The sequence below is a fragment of the Petaurus breviceps genome, unplaced genomic scaffold (genome assembly GCF_028583685.1).
Source record: "Petaurus breviceps papuanus isolate PSGF00001 unplaced genomic scaffold, PetGlider_PUasm1.0 689, whole genome shotgun sequence".
In the NCBI taxonomy this organism is placed as follows: Eukaryota; Metazoa; Chordata; class Mammalia; order Diprotodontia; family Petauridae; genus Petaurus; species Petaurus breviceps.
This window is the reverse complement of record NW_027186458.1, coordinates 10,376,233-10,392,886: the sequence shown is the minus strand read 5'-3', so window position 1 is coordinate 10,392,886 and position 16,654 is coordinate 10,376,233. Positions and strand designations below refer to the sequence as shown.

Below are 16,654 nucleotides of genomic sequence, written 5' to 3'. Positions count from 1 at the left end.
GGCCTACGGGCGTAAGCCACAGAAACTAGGAGTGAGGGTAGTAGTGGTTAGGACCTGGGTCGCCGGACGGGGTGGGTTCTCTGGGCAGCGGAATTCACTCTCAGTGACAGGGCACGGGGTCGCAGGGGGGCGCACAGACCTACCCAGGCTAGCCCTTGGAACTCAGCTGAGAGAGCAGTATTGGTTACCAGGGGAAAGGCTGTGAGCCAACAAGCAAAACTGGTTTGATGCGGCGGGGGGGAAGGGGGGGGCGGGAATAGGGGGGCGGGAGTCCTTCCTGGGACTGTTCTGAGGATCCTAGGTCAGAACGGCCTGCAGAAGCGGGGCTCAGAACTTAACAGTCACCCCGACAAGAAAGAGTCGATGGGACAAGTGGACCCGGAACCACATAGCCTTTTTAATTCTCAGCATTGAAGGTAGCTTCCCAGACACTGCAGAATGGGGAAGGGGTGGGACGCCACGCCTTGGAGGCTGCCAATGAGGTAGCCTCAGGCTCTGTGCTGAGGCGAGCCGTGGCTCGGTCCAGACGAACCTGAATGTCCGGCTGCCCCTCCAGCTCCTGCCATCGCCTTAAGCAAAGAAAGCTTCGGGCTAGAGTATCTGCATTGGGTTCCTGAGCACTTAGTACCTGTTGCCGCCAGGGCAGCCTTCAGACGCGGCCAGGACTGGCCCGCTGGTCTCTCCATAGCCCAGGTTTTTCCAGAGCCAGGAGAGAGACTGTGATTAGAAAACCTTCTGTTGGCTTTCCTCCTGTATTATGGTATTAGGCTGAGCAGCTTAGCGTGGGTCGGTCGGCCGTCTCCCGGGCATCTGGAAAGCCCTTCCTTGTCACTGCGGGCAGCAGAGAAGGGAGGGAGGGTTTTTCTTCTGGCGCCACCGTCGCTGGTCCTCCCCCTTGGACTAGATGCCAAATTGTGCTTGGGCCTCAGTTGGCTTTTCTTAGATCTGTATACTTTGGGATCACCAGTAGAAAGCCCTTTGGCAGCCAAGTGAAGAATGAGGGTAGGGAGGGAGAAGAGACTGGAGGCGGGGAGGCCAGTGCTGCTGTGACATTTCCCAGATTCTCCATTAAAAGCCAACTCAGTGACATGGAAAAGATCATTGACCTAGGAGTCAGAGGAACTGGGAATCTAGCCTAGCTATCCCACCCCCTGGCTTTTGGACCTTGGGCTAAACACTGCCACCCTGGGCCTGTTTCCTCACCTGGTCTAAATCAAGGCTTTTAAAGCTGAGATCCATGTTCCTTGGGGGTCAATGGCTAGATTTCAGGGGGCCTGTGAACTTGGATGTAGAAAAAATGACATCCTTCTTTCATTAGAGTTGGTTTTCTTTGTAATGCTCTGTATTTACTTTATGCATTTAAAAAGCTGAGTCTGAGAAAGCCAGCCTGCTCAAGGGGCTCCGGACACAACCACAGTGGAAAGCTCCTGATGCTGGTGATTTCTAAGGTTTTCTCCAGCTCTATCATCCCGTGATCTTTCGTGTAAATGAGGACACAATTATCTGAAAACCCTAGAAAACATACCCTGATGTGCACTTCCCCTCGTGAGCAACCCCAGACCTTGGGAGAGACTTTAGACTCAGCCCAGACCTGCCCTCCACAATAAAGACCTTTTCCCATTCAGACCCCAAATTCCTGTTCTCGTCTCTAGGACTGGCTGGTTTTCTTCTTGCTGAGATACACTGAACTTCTTTCAGCTGAAATGCCCCCCCTCTCCCCCCCAGCCTCTGAAGACCCTGGTCTTCTCCCCCTGGACTCCTCTGACCCTTCCTAGACCCGATTGGAAGGTTCTGAGAGTAGAAGGGAGGAAGATTTGACTAGGAAATGCTAGTCTTGAGTGGGGGCCTCTCCCTTTACCTCTTTACTTGTGGCTTTCCAGATGTGCTTCCTTATCACTGAACTTAGCCAAGAAGGGGCAGCAGGCTCCCTTGCCCATTTCCTTCTCAGGTGGCCCTCATCACTAGGCAGTCAATCCCCAAGCTAAGAATTGCTTCTCTGTTCCTTCCTCCCCCTGGCTGTAGTTCTTCCCTCTGAGACCCTTAGAAAAAGTGTCTTCTCTGCATGGAACTGACTTGACTTGTTACTCTCTCTTCTCCTGCCTCTGTGATCCTATCTCCACCGAGCCTCGCCTACCACAACAAATTGTTCAGCCACTTGTTGTGTGATTGTTTTGAGTTCACTTCCCCTCCTGAAATCTGGGGGCTGTGGAATTCAGGACGATATTGAGATGGGAACCTGGGGAGGGATGAAGATCGGGGTTTGATGATGCAAGGCACAGAAGCAGGGTTGGACATGACTTGGGATAGGGTCTGGTTTCCTTTTTTTTTTTTTCAAACTAAAACCTTAATAGACACACATCCCATCTCTATGACCAGAGCTGGCCTAAGATCCTGGCCTTACCAAGGCTTCCAGGGTTACTCTTTTTTCAAAAATTAGATTCCTTTTTAAAAATTAAAGTAACAAGTATATTTTATTAATCTGTCCCTGTCACATACAACCCCTGCCCCTAAAAGTAAATAAATTAATTTTTTAATCCCTATCTATATGGTCTGCCAAAACATATCTCATTAGCCTATCTGAAATGTATGTTGCCTTCTGCATTTTGAGGAGAAAGGAGATGAGTGACATGCTTCCTTGTCATTCTTTGGCCTGGCGGTTCACATGGCGCTGTTTAGAGCTCTTGAGCCTTTTGAAGTGGTTTTCGCTACAATGTTGCTGTCATTGGATACATTGTTCTGCTGGTTCTGCTCGCTTCACTCTGCCTCAGTTCAGAGAAGTCTCTCTAAAATTATCCATCTCATAACTTCTTCTGGCACAAGAATATTCCATTTCATTCATAAACCACCATTTGTTTAACATCTTCAAGTAAGAGGGCAGCAGCTTCATTTCCCACTCTTGGCCACCAGAGAATAAGCTACTCTAGACACTTTTTTAATCCACAAGTTCTCCTCCTCTATCTTTGATCACTTTAGTGTATTGTCTTCTAGCACCATAACTGAGTTAGAGGGTGTACCCAGTTTATTAGCTTTTTGGTCTGGACATAATTCCAAATGACTCACAGGCATTTTGATTTGCCTCTCTTTGGGTTCAAGGGAGGTTGATGGGGAAATAGTGCCCCATTTTTTAATATGAAGCTATATTGTGAGCTTTTCATTGGATGGCAGTGGGTCAGAGAATTTCAGGGACTTCTGTGAACATGGGCCCCAGAGGACTGTGCCTCAGCAATGTACCAAGTCCCTGTGCTGAACATTGGGGATATGGAGATGAAAAGAAGCAATCTCTGCTTTCAGAGGGCTAACAGTCTAATGGGTAGAGGTATGGATTGTGAGTGCTTAACCTGGGGAGATAGATTTCAGGGGGTCTATGAACTTGGATGAAAAATTGTCTTTCTACTAACCTCTAACTGGAATTTAGTATTTCCTTCCATTATGAATGCAGGCAACAAAATGTACTCTTGAGAAGGGGGCCACAGGATTCACCAGACTGCTGCCAAAAGGGTTCATTACCCCAAAAGGGGTTAAGAGGGCCTGGTCTTGACTACTTTAAACAGTAAAAGGAGGAAATGGCTACTTGTTCCCAGATGAGAGGGATCCTGGGAGGAAAGAGTGGAGATTTGCTCTGCTTGACCCAGAGGGGAGAACTAGGAGTGAGTGCAGACAGCAGAAGGGAAGGTGTTTCTGGAATAGCAGAGAAACTTCCTGGGAGTTAGAGCTATGCCAAAGTGGGATGGATGGCTCCAGAAATGGTTCCCCTTCCCTGGGGGTCACCACAGCTCCCAAAGGGTTAGGCCTAAAGCACAAGTCGGGTGGTGTTCCTCTACTGCTGTGGCTTCCTGTGTCTCTAAAATCGAGTACGAGCAATGTCTCCCTCGGACTGTGAGCTCCTTGTGGGCAGGGACTGGGTTTTTTGCCTTTCTTTGGAATCTCTGGTGCTTAATGCATCAATGCTTGTTGATTGACTGATTGAATAAGTTGATCTCCAGGAGAGTGGGGCCTGGAAGGAGTGCTGACTTGGGAGACAAGAGGGTCCTGAGTCTGACCTCACCTGAGGAACCTTAGAAGGCCCTTAAGCTCCATTTGCCTTTATAAAATGAAAGGGTTGGACTGGTTGGCCTCAGATGTCTGCTCCAACCAGTCAATAGATCAACAAGCATGAATGAAGCACCTACTATGGTCTGGGTATGGGAAGAAAGACAGAAACAGTCCTTTCCCTCAGAGAGCTCACTGGTCAGTGGGGGAGACAGCAAGCAAACCAGTGTGTCCACTCGTGAACTGCATAGGCTGTTAAAGGGAGCCATGGCATCACCAAGGTGATGTAACAACTTGCAAGTGATTGGATTTCAATGAGGCAGGGCAGGGTCAATGGGAGGGGAGGAAGGGCCACCTGCAGAGGGTGGAGCTTTAGCTGAGTCTGGAAGGAAGCCAGGAGGCAGAGGGAGGAAGGAGAGCATTCCAGGCCTGGAGGATGGCCAGAGAAGACACTCAGAGCTGGGGGATGGCATGTCTCATGTGGGTACCAGCATGGCACCCTCTGGGCACTCCACGGAGATGGGGAGGAAGCCCCTACACAGCCCGGAAGGGGTTGAGTTTGACACCAAAGGTGCCCAGCAGGACCCTACCTTTTGCCAAGTGCCCTGCCCAGGGGGTGCTCTGTGCCACTGAAGACTGTGCCTCCACTCAGCAGCAGGGGTTCACTGGTATCCTTGGAAACTGCCGAGGCAATTCTCCTTTCTCTGTTTCTATCTTTAACAGCCTGGATGGGCTGCTTTCACAGGCATTGCTCCAGGCAGGCAAGGTTGCTTTACTGTACCCTTTGGGGGGGAGGGGGGTTAATTGACTGTGATGATGTGGCTCACTTTGGAACATGTGAGTGTATAGGAAAAATTAAGGATTAGAGGCTCAAGTTGGGCTGGAGTTGTATGGATTCCACTGGCGGCCATTTGTCTGCTGGATGTTCCAAAAGACTAAGTGCAGAGTACACCTGGTAGCTTGAAACTGGCTCCTTGGGGGCTAAGGGACCTCAAGCTTCCGAGAGGTGGAGGTGAAGAGCGAGTGTTTCTCAGGCATTGAGGACACCCTGTGACAAAGGCGTGTGGACAGGAGAGGGGCAGCAGGTAGTCTGTCCAAAAGCCCGGATGCAGGATCGATCTGGGACGAGAAGCCGGAGCCAGACTGTGAAGGGTGTCAGATGCCTCAAGGTCATGGGAGTCCCTGGAGTTCATCAAGTGACATGGCCAGAGCCCGACTTTGGGAATAGCACCTTGGCAGCTTATGGGAGATGAGCTGGCAAGGAGAGAGCCTGGAAGCAGGGAGACCTGGGCATGGGAACCTGGGCTGAGTGGGGATTGTGGGAGTGAAGAGAAGAGGCTGAATGTGAAACACTGGAGGAAAGTGGGACCAACCTGGCAAGGGTGAGAGGAGTCAGGAGGGGAGGTGGCTGTCACTGGAGGACATCAGTACCCAGGGAAATGTGGAGAAGCTAGGAAGAGGGATGGGGGAGGGTCAAAGATAAGGGAGGATCCCAAGAGATCTCATAAATGGCCTCCTATTGGCCAGCTCTTCCCCAGGAAGGCAAAGGATGAATTTTGGATCATTCAGGCCACAGGGTGTGTTTTGCCTATCTCTGTCCCTCATCAGTCTCTTCCTCAGCCAATTATCATGAATTGTTAAGTTATGGGCATTCCTATTCATTCCTTCTAGATGGTGGGCAGCTAAGAAAGAGCAGGTGGACACTAAACCAGCCGTGTTTGTTCCAAATGGTGGCCAGAAGCCAGCTGAGCTCAGTGGGCCTCTGGCTGGCGACTGCTTGTGTCTTTGGTGCACACAGTAAGGACTCAGTAAATGCTTGTCGGTGACAGAGTGCTTCCTATACATTCTCTCTCATTGTATCCTCATAACAGCAGCCTCAGGGAGAGGTGGGATTATGATCCCTTTATGGATGAGAGCACTGACCCCGAGAGAGGCAAATGGACTTAGTTAGCTACTAAGGGTCTGAATCAGGATCTGAAACCAGGTCCTCCTGACCCAGCCAGCGCTCTAAGCCCTGCTCCCCCGAGGCTTCCAGCTGCAAGATCTACAGTATTTGCCTTTTACTGGGTCAGAATCAGTGCGAGAGTCAATAAGTGCCTGATTGTCCCCCAAGAATAAGGGCTCCCCTTCCCCAGCCCCATCCCTTCCCGGGCTGACGTTTTGAGCCATTCTTATAGAAGTACTTGGGAAATAGATTTCTTATTTCCCATTTTCTCACCCCGTTGTCCTCTTTGTTGTTCAGCCGTTTTAGTCATTTCTGCCTCTTTGTGACCCTATTTGCGGTTTTCTTGGCAGAGATACTGGAGTGGTTTGACATTTCCTCCCCCAGCTCATCTGACAGATGAGGAAACTGAGTTAAGTGACTTACCCAGGGTCATCCAACTAGTAAGTATCTGAGATCATATTTGAACTTAGGTCCTCCTGCCATTTTTTTCTTACCCAGAGAAGCCTGTAATTATTTTAATCCTTTGCCATTGAGACTGTTGTCCTAGGATTTTCTTTGAGTCCTTTGTGATAGAAGCCTTCAGCTGTTTCCTTTTCTGAAATCACAGAACAGATCGAAGTACTGGAGGGGACCAGGGCGGCTATCTAGGGGCTTGCCATCTGAATCACGTCACAGCGGAAGGAATCGAGCCGTGGAGTGCTGGGAAGTTGGCAGGGCTCTGGGAGGGGAGGCAATGAATGAGCTGTCTGTTTCTGCCTTCCACCAAAACGCCTTCCTTCCTTCTCATCTCTGAGACCCGAGATATTCTGGCTCATTAGGAATTATCGTGGCTTAACTTATTGAGGGAGCCTGGGGACCAGCATCTGCAGCCAGAGTGTGGAGGCTGTGCCTGGTGGCGTCAATTTCTGAAAGGCCTTGGGGTGGCCTGGAGATCCTTCAAAGCAGTGACTAGTCAAGCGGGGTGCGGCTTGTAGATGCCGGGCTCTTCAGAGATAATGCATGCGTCCTTCCGCCATGACGGCCGCATTCCTTTAGTTAGTCAAAAACTGGAAGGCCTAATGGGCGCCCTCGTTAGAGACAGAATATAAGCTCGCTGAAGAGGACCAAGCATTTAACAGATAAGGGAGTGCAGCAGTGTGCCCCAGGACTCACTTGGATTCAGTGGTTTATGGCGATGATAAAACAGCCTCCTTCTGGGGCGCTGAAGCCCTGTCTCGCCGTCCGCGTGGTGTGGGGCTGGTCCTGGGCTCCTGAAGGCACTGCCAGTTCTGCCATGACTTATGTGACCCTCTATGCCTCAGTTTCCTCATTTGTCAAATGAGGAGATTGGATTCAGTGGACTCCAAGGTCCCTTCCAACTCTTAATCTGTGGTTTTGTAATCCCCTACTGCGCTGTTAGTAGCTGAGTGGTAGGAAAGGGGCCACCATCCATTCATAAATACCAACTTTTGGCACTCTCCATGGGAGATCTTGGTCAAACAATCAGCAAAATGGCATACGCTGAAGGTGCTGAATCCTATGGCCAGTGGCATTCTCACTGCCGTGAAGCCAGAAGACTTGATGGTGGAGCCACTCAGCAGAGGAACAGCTGGTTGTCACCCCTGAGACAGGCGGACCAAAGAAGGGCAGAGTGGCTGACGGAAGCCTCCCAGGCCCATCCCTCTGCTCCTCTCGGACTCCCTGCCGGACTCTGGATGCCTTTCTCTACTGCCCCCAACGCCTCTGCTCTCCAGTCTCCTCCTTCCGTTAGAGTGTCAGCTGCCTGAGGGCAGCGATTGTCTCTCTTTTTACTTGGATTTATGTTCCCAGTACTTACCAAAGCGCCGGGAGCTTACCAAAGAGCCGTGAGCGCTTGGGAAAAGCTTGCTGACTTGTTGGTTTGATATCAAGACGTGAGACTCTTGGCCAGCTAGCTTTCTGGTGCTCCAAGATGGCAAATGAGGAGGCAGAAGAATTCTAGGAAGACAATAAAGACTCTCCAAAGTAGCTCAGCATGTAAATTAATACTTGATGCTGTTATTCAGTCATTTCAGACTCTTTGTGATCCCATTTGGGGTTTCCTTGGCAAAGACACTGGTATGGTTTGCCACATTCTTCTCTAGCTCATTTTACAGATGAGGAAACTGAGGCAAACAGGGTGAAGTGACTTGCCCAGGGTCACACAGCCAGTAAGTGTCTGAGGCCAAGTTTGAACTCAGGTCTTGACTCTAGACCCAGTGCTATATCCACCTAGCTGCCCCTGATACTTGGTGACTTCAGGGCAAAGTTGGGTCTAAGGGAAGATACTTCTTTAAATATCTTGGAAAATGTAGTTTAGGATTAAGAAATGAGACCTCAAAGGATTAATTTTCTCCTGTTAAGAAGTCTCATACCTACACATTATGAATTCTTTTTAAGAAAAGAGCTAGAAACTGCTGGACTTGGTGAGTGCTGAAGGATGTAACATACAATAAAAATTCATGATTTAAATGTGGATGGCAACTATCTGTATAGTCGGACCACCAACTCTTGACAAAACAAGTTAGAAGAAAGAGTAAACGTTTAGAAGACATTGTATCTGGGCGGCTAGGTGGCACAGTGAATAGAGCACCAGCCCTGGAATCAGGAGGACCTGAGTTCAAATCTGTCCTCAGACACTTAACACAGAAACTAGCCATGTGACCTTGGGCAAGTCACTTAACCCCAACTGCCCCTCCAAAAAAACGAAGAAGACATTACATCCAGTTAAAACAATTCTAGCTTTGCCTATTGAAAGAACTTTTGGCTGCTCCCAAATGGGAAATCCTATCCTTATCCTTATACATATCCTGAATCTAGATGAAGTGATCACCACAAACAGGAAGGTGAAAGCAAGCAGAGACCCACTCACGTTTTCCTGCTGTGCAGAGAGACCTTGCCACCCAGGGCAGTGCTAGTCCAGCCTTGAAAAGCTTTCAGGAGGGTACAGAGGGAAGATGCCACATAACCTGCATTGCCTCACAAAGCAATGAAGGCAGGAGAGAAAAGCGGCCTGCAGGGAGCTTGGTGTGGGACCCGTGGAAGCCAAGTCCCCCAAGAACATGTATGGGCAGAGCTGGAGCGGCAGCAAAGATCAGTGAGCGGGAAAAGATCTGCCAGCCTTTGTACAAGCTTTTCAGAGGTGACAATGAAGGTGCCCCCTTTCTGTTCCCTGTGGGCCCTAGGAGGGAGTACAAGTGTTCCCTCGGGCAGCTCGGCGGGCCAGTTGTGAGAGTGCTAAGTATGCAGTCAGGAAGACCTGAGATCAAAGGTGGCCCCAGACACGTGTGATAAGGGGTCTCTCTGGATGCCGCAGCTTCTGCATCTGTAAAAGGGAGATAACAGCACCTACCTTTGTTGGGAAGATCCAATGAGATCATCTTTGTAAAGCACTTATCCAGGCACTGGATTGTGTATGGATGTATGCAGTAGGTGCTACGTAAATGCTTGTTCCCTTCAGTGGACATGGAGGGCCCAGGTGCCTTGCCCCCAAGGGGCTATTGTCTCTCCATCTCTGGAAGGAGCAGGAGGCAGGCAGAACCCCCTCGTCCTGCACATTTCTCCTCCTTCTCCTGGCCCCTGCTCTTTTATTTTGCCTTTGGGCCTTTCATATCTAGGAGGCACAGTGGAGAGTCACCATCGATGCTGTGTTTCTGGTCTCTGTTCCCCATCTCAGCTCGGGCTTTATAAAGGATTTGTTAACCGTGAGCTCACCCAGAAGCAGCTTTTCCTCTCTGCCAACACTTTACAGTCTTGTCATGGGAGTCAGAGAGAGAATGGGGCTGAGCCTTGAGCCACCTCTCAGCCCAAGCAGTGCTATGCAGGGGGAGGATCTGCCTTCCAAGCTCTTATCCCCATGCCCCCAGTCTGTTTAAATGAAGCCCTGCTTGGCACAGCAGGATGCACAAAGGGCTGGCAAAGCCATCCTGGCTGGTGTTTCCCCTTTGCAGAGGAGGAGGACATGCATCTGCCAGGAATCAACATGTGGCCCGGCTGCCAGAACACCCAGTGGGGTCTGACGGGTCCTCACAGACCCCTGACATCCAGAAGGAGGCTGGTCCCTGGGCAGACCACCCCTGGGCCCTGTCAGACCTGGCACATCTCAGGGCTGGAGTTTAGGGAGGACAGAGAGCTGGGGAGTGAGGGACCTGGAAAGCCCAGCTACCCAGAGATGCCAGCTATGATGGGTCAGAATTAGAGGACCTTTAATCCAGAGCTGGATGGGCCCCCAGAGGTCTCCTAGTCCAATTCCTTCTGAGAACCCGGAGATTGAGTGACTTGACTCTAGCTAGCATCAGTGCCAAGATTGGAACTCACGTTTTCTGACATAAAAGCCTGTGAGGTCATTTGGTCCAGCCCACTGCCTTCAGGCATTGGCAGGTTCATTTTACAGCTCTAGTAGCTGAGGGGGAGGGGATTAGGTCTTTTGCCCACCTTCTCTCTGCAGGAACCAGCCCAGCTCGTGTGACGCTGAATACGCTAGGGCTGATGGTTCCTTCTTTTCCTCCTGCTCACGGCCTCATCCTTCATCATGGAGATTACAGACTGTTAATTGTGAAGTTGGCCCAGAATGTGGCTCCACTCACTTAACCTAATGAACGGAAACACATTTGTAACTGCAGAATCAGGAAGTGCAGAAGGAGGCCTGAGGAGCAAAGGCCCCGATGGTCGATGTATTCAGAGAGAGCTCTGGCAGGAGAAGAGGGCCCCCTCCCCTCCCTGGAGCAGGCCCTCACCTGTCCAGGAACAGAGTCCTTGGAGGGAAAGGATTGGCCACCGGGTCTAGTCTGGTTCTCCTTGGGGGCTTTTCCAAGACCAGCTGCAGGAGACGTCTGCCCAGAGGCAGCCTCAGCCGTCATCTTCCTGGTGGTGCCAGGCTTAGGTCCAGCCCAAGCCCTGCCCATCAAGGGAGCACAGCGCACAGATCCCTCTGCCCATTCTGTGGCTCTGTGGTTATCTCCAAAGAGCAGCTGGGAATGAGCCTGCCTGCCTCTGACTGTGCTGCCACTTCCTTTTCTCATCTGCTTTCACTTAGAGGGAGAATGCCAGGGTGGGGAGAGGTCATTTCCTCCAGGAGCACACTCCTTGCTGGACAAAGGGCAAGACTAACTGGTAGTTTATCAGAGATCCAGCTAATGTCCATGAAGGCCCCACACATTTGTCCCCTTGTGTCACCACATGGGGGCAGGGACCATTGGGAAGTTTCCTGTGGCTTTGGCCATGGCCAGAGACATCTGGTCGCTTGTTGGCCATTCTACTTATGCTGAAATCTGCAGCCAACAGCTCTTGCTCTCCTGGCCAAGGGGAGAGAGGAGGCAGCCAAAAGTATGTACAGTTTAGAAATTAACTCACTTGCAAAGCTTTTAAAAACAGATAATTTATTTTAATTAATAATAATGGTGCAAGTAGTTATAGTTAGTCCAAGGTTTGCAAAGCATTTTACAAACATTATCTCATTTTATAGTTACAACAACCCTGTGAGGTAGATGCTATTTTAGGTCCATTTTTCCAGTTTCCAGAAACTGAGGCCGAGAGGATTTATGTGACTTGACTATGGTCCCACAGCTAGTAAATGCTAAGGCAGATTTGAACTCCCCGGCTCTGGGTCTAGAGCTCTCTCCATCATGCCCCCTACCTGTCTCCAATTTGGTTTCTATGAAACTTTTTTTTCTTTTTCAAGGACTACCTTTATGTCCCTTTGCCCTCCCCTTGTAGTGAGTCATCCTTTGTAACAAAGAGAGGAAAAAAGTTCAGCAAAACCAGCCATGACATCCCACTGATCATGGGCCCCACCCCTGCTCAGAGAGAAGGACAGTGTTCTTTCTCATCTTTGGGGAACAGGTAGAAACTGTGTCACTCTTCGTATCTGTGGCCCCTTCATCTAAAACAGTGTCTGCTATGTAGTGGGCATGCTGTCAATTTAATCTCACGTGGTTCTCCTGTTTCTGCTTCTTTCGCAATGCTGTATGTGATGTCTTCCTGTCCCCTTCTGAATTCTTCTTCATTGTTTTTATGCTACAAAAACAATTCAAGTCCCAGAGCCGCTTAGCTGCCCACCGGTGGATCCACTTTGTTTCCAGGTCTTTGCTACAAAAAAAGCTGATGCTATGAATATTTTGGGGTGTAGGAGTCTTTCTTGGTATTCTCAACTTCTTCAGCCTGGAACCAGGAAGACCTGAGTACAAATTTGGCCTCAGAAAATAGCTAGTTGTCTGATCCTGGGCAAGTCACTTCACCCATAATTGCCTCAGTTTCCACATCTGTAAAATGGGGATAATGAGTATTCTACCTCTCAGGGGTGTTGTGAGAATCAAAGGAGATAACGTTTGCTAAAGTGCTTTAGGTTCTGTAGAGATGCTCATCCCCTCTCCCCATTCCCTTTGAGTCTCATGCTTGGCAGCAGGATCTCGGGGTCAAAGGGACAAATGGACATTTTAATCATCATATATAATTACAAATTGCTTTCCAGAAAAGTCTGATTAATGTGCGGTTCCACCGTGGCCCCTCCAGCATCGCCTACGCCCATCTCTTGTCCCCTTTGCCAGACATAAAACCACATCTCAGAACAATTTCGATTTGCATTTCAGTTATTACTGGTGACTGGGAACAGCCATGACTGTTAATAGTTTGTAATCCTTCTTTTGAGAATTCTTTGTTAAGTTCCTTCAATTGCTTATCCACTGGGGAAATGACTCATTGGCTTACATATTACATTTCAGACGCTGTCAAAGAAAGCAGACACAAAGATATTTTTTCTCCCAAATCAGGTGCTTTCCTTCTTAGAGTAATGGCAGTGATTTTGTGCAAAAGTTTTTCAATTTCACACGGGTGACATTTTCTATTTTGTGTTTCCGTGAGAGCCTCTGGCCCTTGTTTGGTCAATTATAATCTTCCAATAGCCATAAATGTGAAAGGCACCCCATACTGTCATCTGCAGAATTTTATGGAGATTACCAACTGGGGATGGGAGGGACTAGGCGAGAAGAGTTAGGGCAGGTTTCCTCGTGACCTGCTGGTAGAAGATCCTGTCTGTGAAGTAAGTATTAGCACAGTGCATGGCACATTGACCCGAGGGTTAGGGTTATGCTAGTTATTATGGTTGAGAAGGATTAGATTTATTCCCCTTGGCAGAAGCAGGGGCAAGAAAAGAAAAAGGAATTGTCAAAACACAGATTTAGGCTCGATGGGAGGGAAACCTTCCTAACTACTACAATTATCCAAAGTTTGAATGAGCTGCCTCAGGTGGCAATGAATTCTCCATCACTGCCCGAGGTGTTCAAGCAGAGGCTGGGGCTGTTGTAGAAAGAATTCTGGGATGGTTGTGGCTTCCAGGGACCCTTCACCGAATGAACTGATAACAGTGTTGAGTGGTGCAAAGCCAGGGCCGGATCTCTGTGGCCTCCCTCTCCTCCAGAATGACATAGATCTGCTTTTTAGTGGTCATTTTCTCACTCTGGGATTACTTAATGCAGAGATGCATGACCTCTCCCGGCCGTGTTTTTTAAACCACATAGTTTCTTCTGGCTGAGATGGTTTGTTACAGTCCCATCTAACTGTCTTCGTGGTTCTCTGCCTAGAATGCTTTCTGGTTCTTAAAAATTATATAAAAGTGCATCCAATAAACACTGCATATTACTCATGGCCAACATTGTTCTGTTTTTCTTTTTTACAGTGTCAATGGAAAATATTGGAGAACAAGGTAAATGTTTTCTTAAGTGACTTTGAATGTAGGTCATACTTCAAAATCTCCTCATCAGTACCAAATCAAAAACAAAACTGCTTAGGCAGAGCCCTTCTGGTCTCACCAGCCAGCAGGAGGGGCCTCACTCCACCTCCTCAATTCCAGGATAATGCATTGTCCTACAATTGCCAAGGTGTGCGGGCTGTGTCAAGGAAGGTCCCTGGGGCTTCAAGCTGTGGGCAGCTGTCAGACTAGCCTCTCACTGGAGATATTACCGTGTTTCCCCGATAATAAGACACTGTCTTATTAATTTTTTTTGAAAGAAAAACACCAGAGGGCTTATTTTCAGGGGAGGGCTTATGTTGTCCTGCCTCAGCTCTCCTCCGAGGCACTGCTCTCAATGGCTCCAGCAAGCAAATCACTGGGGAAGAACAGGATGACACACTCACTGCTGCAGCTCTGATTGGATGCAGCTCAGAGCGCAGCTGTGTGTTTCACGGGGGACGGGGCATACAGAGGGTACCGTAATGTAGCATGTAGCGCAGGGGATCACCTTCACTACAGTAGCAATCTCAATAGGGCTTATTTTCGGGGGAGGGCTTATTTTAGAGGAATCTTACACAGTAAGGGGAGGGCTTATTTTCGGGATAGGTCTTAGTATCGGGGAAACACGGTATTAGCCCAGAAGTATCCTGCCCCTTAGCATCGAGGGGCAGCCTGGCATGGAGAGAGGGTAGAGAGTCAGCCTCAGGAAGATCAGAATGACCAAGTCTGACACCTACTGGCTGCCTGACTCTGGGCAAATCTCTTGAAGAGAGCCGCAAAAAAGGTGCCCAGTCTGCATCCAGAAAGGGAGTGTCCTGTTCCAGGAGGTTCACAGCGGTGTAGTAACAGTGACAGCCCGGTCCTGAGAGTTCCGAACCTAATGGAGCAAGAACTCGATATGGCTGTTTCTGACTGGTCCTTCCCTCCCCCTGCTATGCCTCATTGGACTAATGTTGCCCCTTGGTCACATTTTAGCATGAATTTGCCCTTAAGCTGAATTTGAAAACACACTCTACAGCCCACATTTTAAACAAAATCATTTTGCATGACTTGATTTGATTGGGTTGATCAAGATAGGCACGTATTGGAATGACTATGAATTCAGTCATGCCCCAGGTGACTGGGAAATGTAGGATTTGCCCATTCTTTCCTTCCACCATGGCCCCAATATCAGCACGAGAAAAATGCGTGTCTTGTACCCGAGTCCGAGGTAGACGTTCCATCTTTGAATGGACAAACCTAGAGAAGGACCGAGGACCACTAGAGAAACAAGCGAGTGGCCGCCTGGGCCCAGGGTTGGGTTCTTCTGGGTGGGCTCATTACGGTACTTTGCGTAACTCCCTCCCTAGCGCAGTGCCTCCCACATGACAGGTGCCTAACCAAAGCTGGATGACCGGCTGGCGAAGGGAAGCCACGCGGCGCCTTTTCAAAAGCTTTTATCACCTCTTCGGCCACGCTGAGACAGCAATTATTTGCACAGTGCAAAAACTGGGTTCGTGTGGTTTCCTTAGGCAGGGCCCAGCGGCCCGCTTGTTTAGGGGAGGTGCAACCTGCGCACGAGGGACAGGCTTAAGCCGAACTCCTTGTGCCCCCCCAGCTCAGCGCTTCGCTCCGCACGCCCGTGCCGTGACGAAGGCTGATCGCGTCTCGTCAGGAACTATTCACCGACTTCCCAACAGACGCATAACAGGATTGCTGGGATGCGCGCTCTGATTTACGTCTCTCAACAGTAACTCTGATTCTCTCCTTGCAGTTGTGTGTCTCATAGTGTATCACTTACTCTTTGCGATGTTTGTCTGGTCCTACTGGAAAACCATCTTCACGCTGCCGATGAATCCTTCGAAAGAAGTAAGTTATAGTCTGAATAACAGTATCTGAAAATTGTGCCTTCGTGGCAGCTAAGGGGGCCCAGTAGACTGAGCACCGAGCCTGCAGTTAGGAAAGTCTGAGTTCAAATTCTGCCCTAGACACTTAGTAGCTGAGTGACCCCGAGCAACGTCACTTAACCTGTTTGCCTCGGTTTCCTTATCTGTAAAAAAATTAGGACCACAATAGCACACTCCTCCCAGGCTAGCTGTGTGCACCACATGAGGCGTTTGTAAAGCACGTAGCACAATGTCTGATACCTAGTGGGTGCTTAATAAATGTAGGTGTCCTTCCTTTCTCTATCCCTTCTTTAAACAGACCATGATGCCTTTGGGGGAAGGGGGGGGCGGGGAGGAACTGACCCTGTTGGGATGAAGGCACATTTGAAAAATCAGACTCTCCAGGAGAGCATAGAAAATATCATGGCTAGGAATCAATTTCTATGGAGCCCTTCTGGTCTTCATTAGGAAGTGCTGTATGTGCTCCCAAGGAGGGAGAGGATGGTCTGACTGGTGTTTGCTTGGGTCAAAACCACATCAAGAGTTTCCTTCCCCTTTAAGAAAGGACATAAAAGTCTGGAGCACATCCATGAAAAGGGCCCCAGGAGGGCTTGATGACTGGAGAAGATTCCATATGAGAATTGGCTGAAGACATGTGAAGGTCTGACATGGTGAAGAGAGAGTAGCTGTGGTCTGTCTGGCCCCAGAAGGCAGAGCCAGCAGCACGGGTGTAGGAGGAAAGGGGGATTGCCAAGATGCCGGTTTGGGTTTGATAGCAGTAAACATTTCCTAACAGTTGGAATCATCCAAAAGTGGAATTCAGTTCAATTCAATAAATGCTTATTAAATGCCTACTCTATTGCAAGACACTGTGCTAAGTGCTGGTAATTGTTAAAAAGAGGCAAAAGACAGTTCCTTCCCTCAAGGAGCTTACAGTCTGATGAGAGAGACAAGATGCAAACAAGCATAGACAAAGCAAATTCTCTGCAGAATAACTATGAAACAATTAAAAGAGGGGTTGGGGAAGACTTCCTGTAGAGGGCGGGGCTTTAAAGGAAGCCAGGGAGGTCAGAAGGCAGGGGGGAGGGGGGT

The 16,654-nt window shown here is 49.2% G+C and overlaps 1 protein-coding gene across 3 annotated transcripts in view; it reads left to right on the top strand.

The window, feature by feature from the left end:
- ZDHHC2 (zinc finger DHHC-type palmitoyltransferase 2) overlaps positions 1-16,654 on the top strand; it is a 42,119-nt gene that overhangs the window by 636 nt on the left and 24,829 nt on the right. For all 3 annotated transcript variants that reach the window (XM_069104980.1, XM_069104978.1, XM_069104979.1), the window contains exons 2-3: positions 13,644-13,670; positions 15,451-15,545. In XM_069104980.1, the coding sequence (XP_068961081.1) occupies positions 13,644-13,670; positions 15,451-15,545 (122 nt within the window). The remainder of the gene's footprint in view (positions 1-13,643; positions 13,671-15,450; positions 15,546-16,654) is intronic.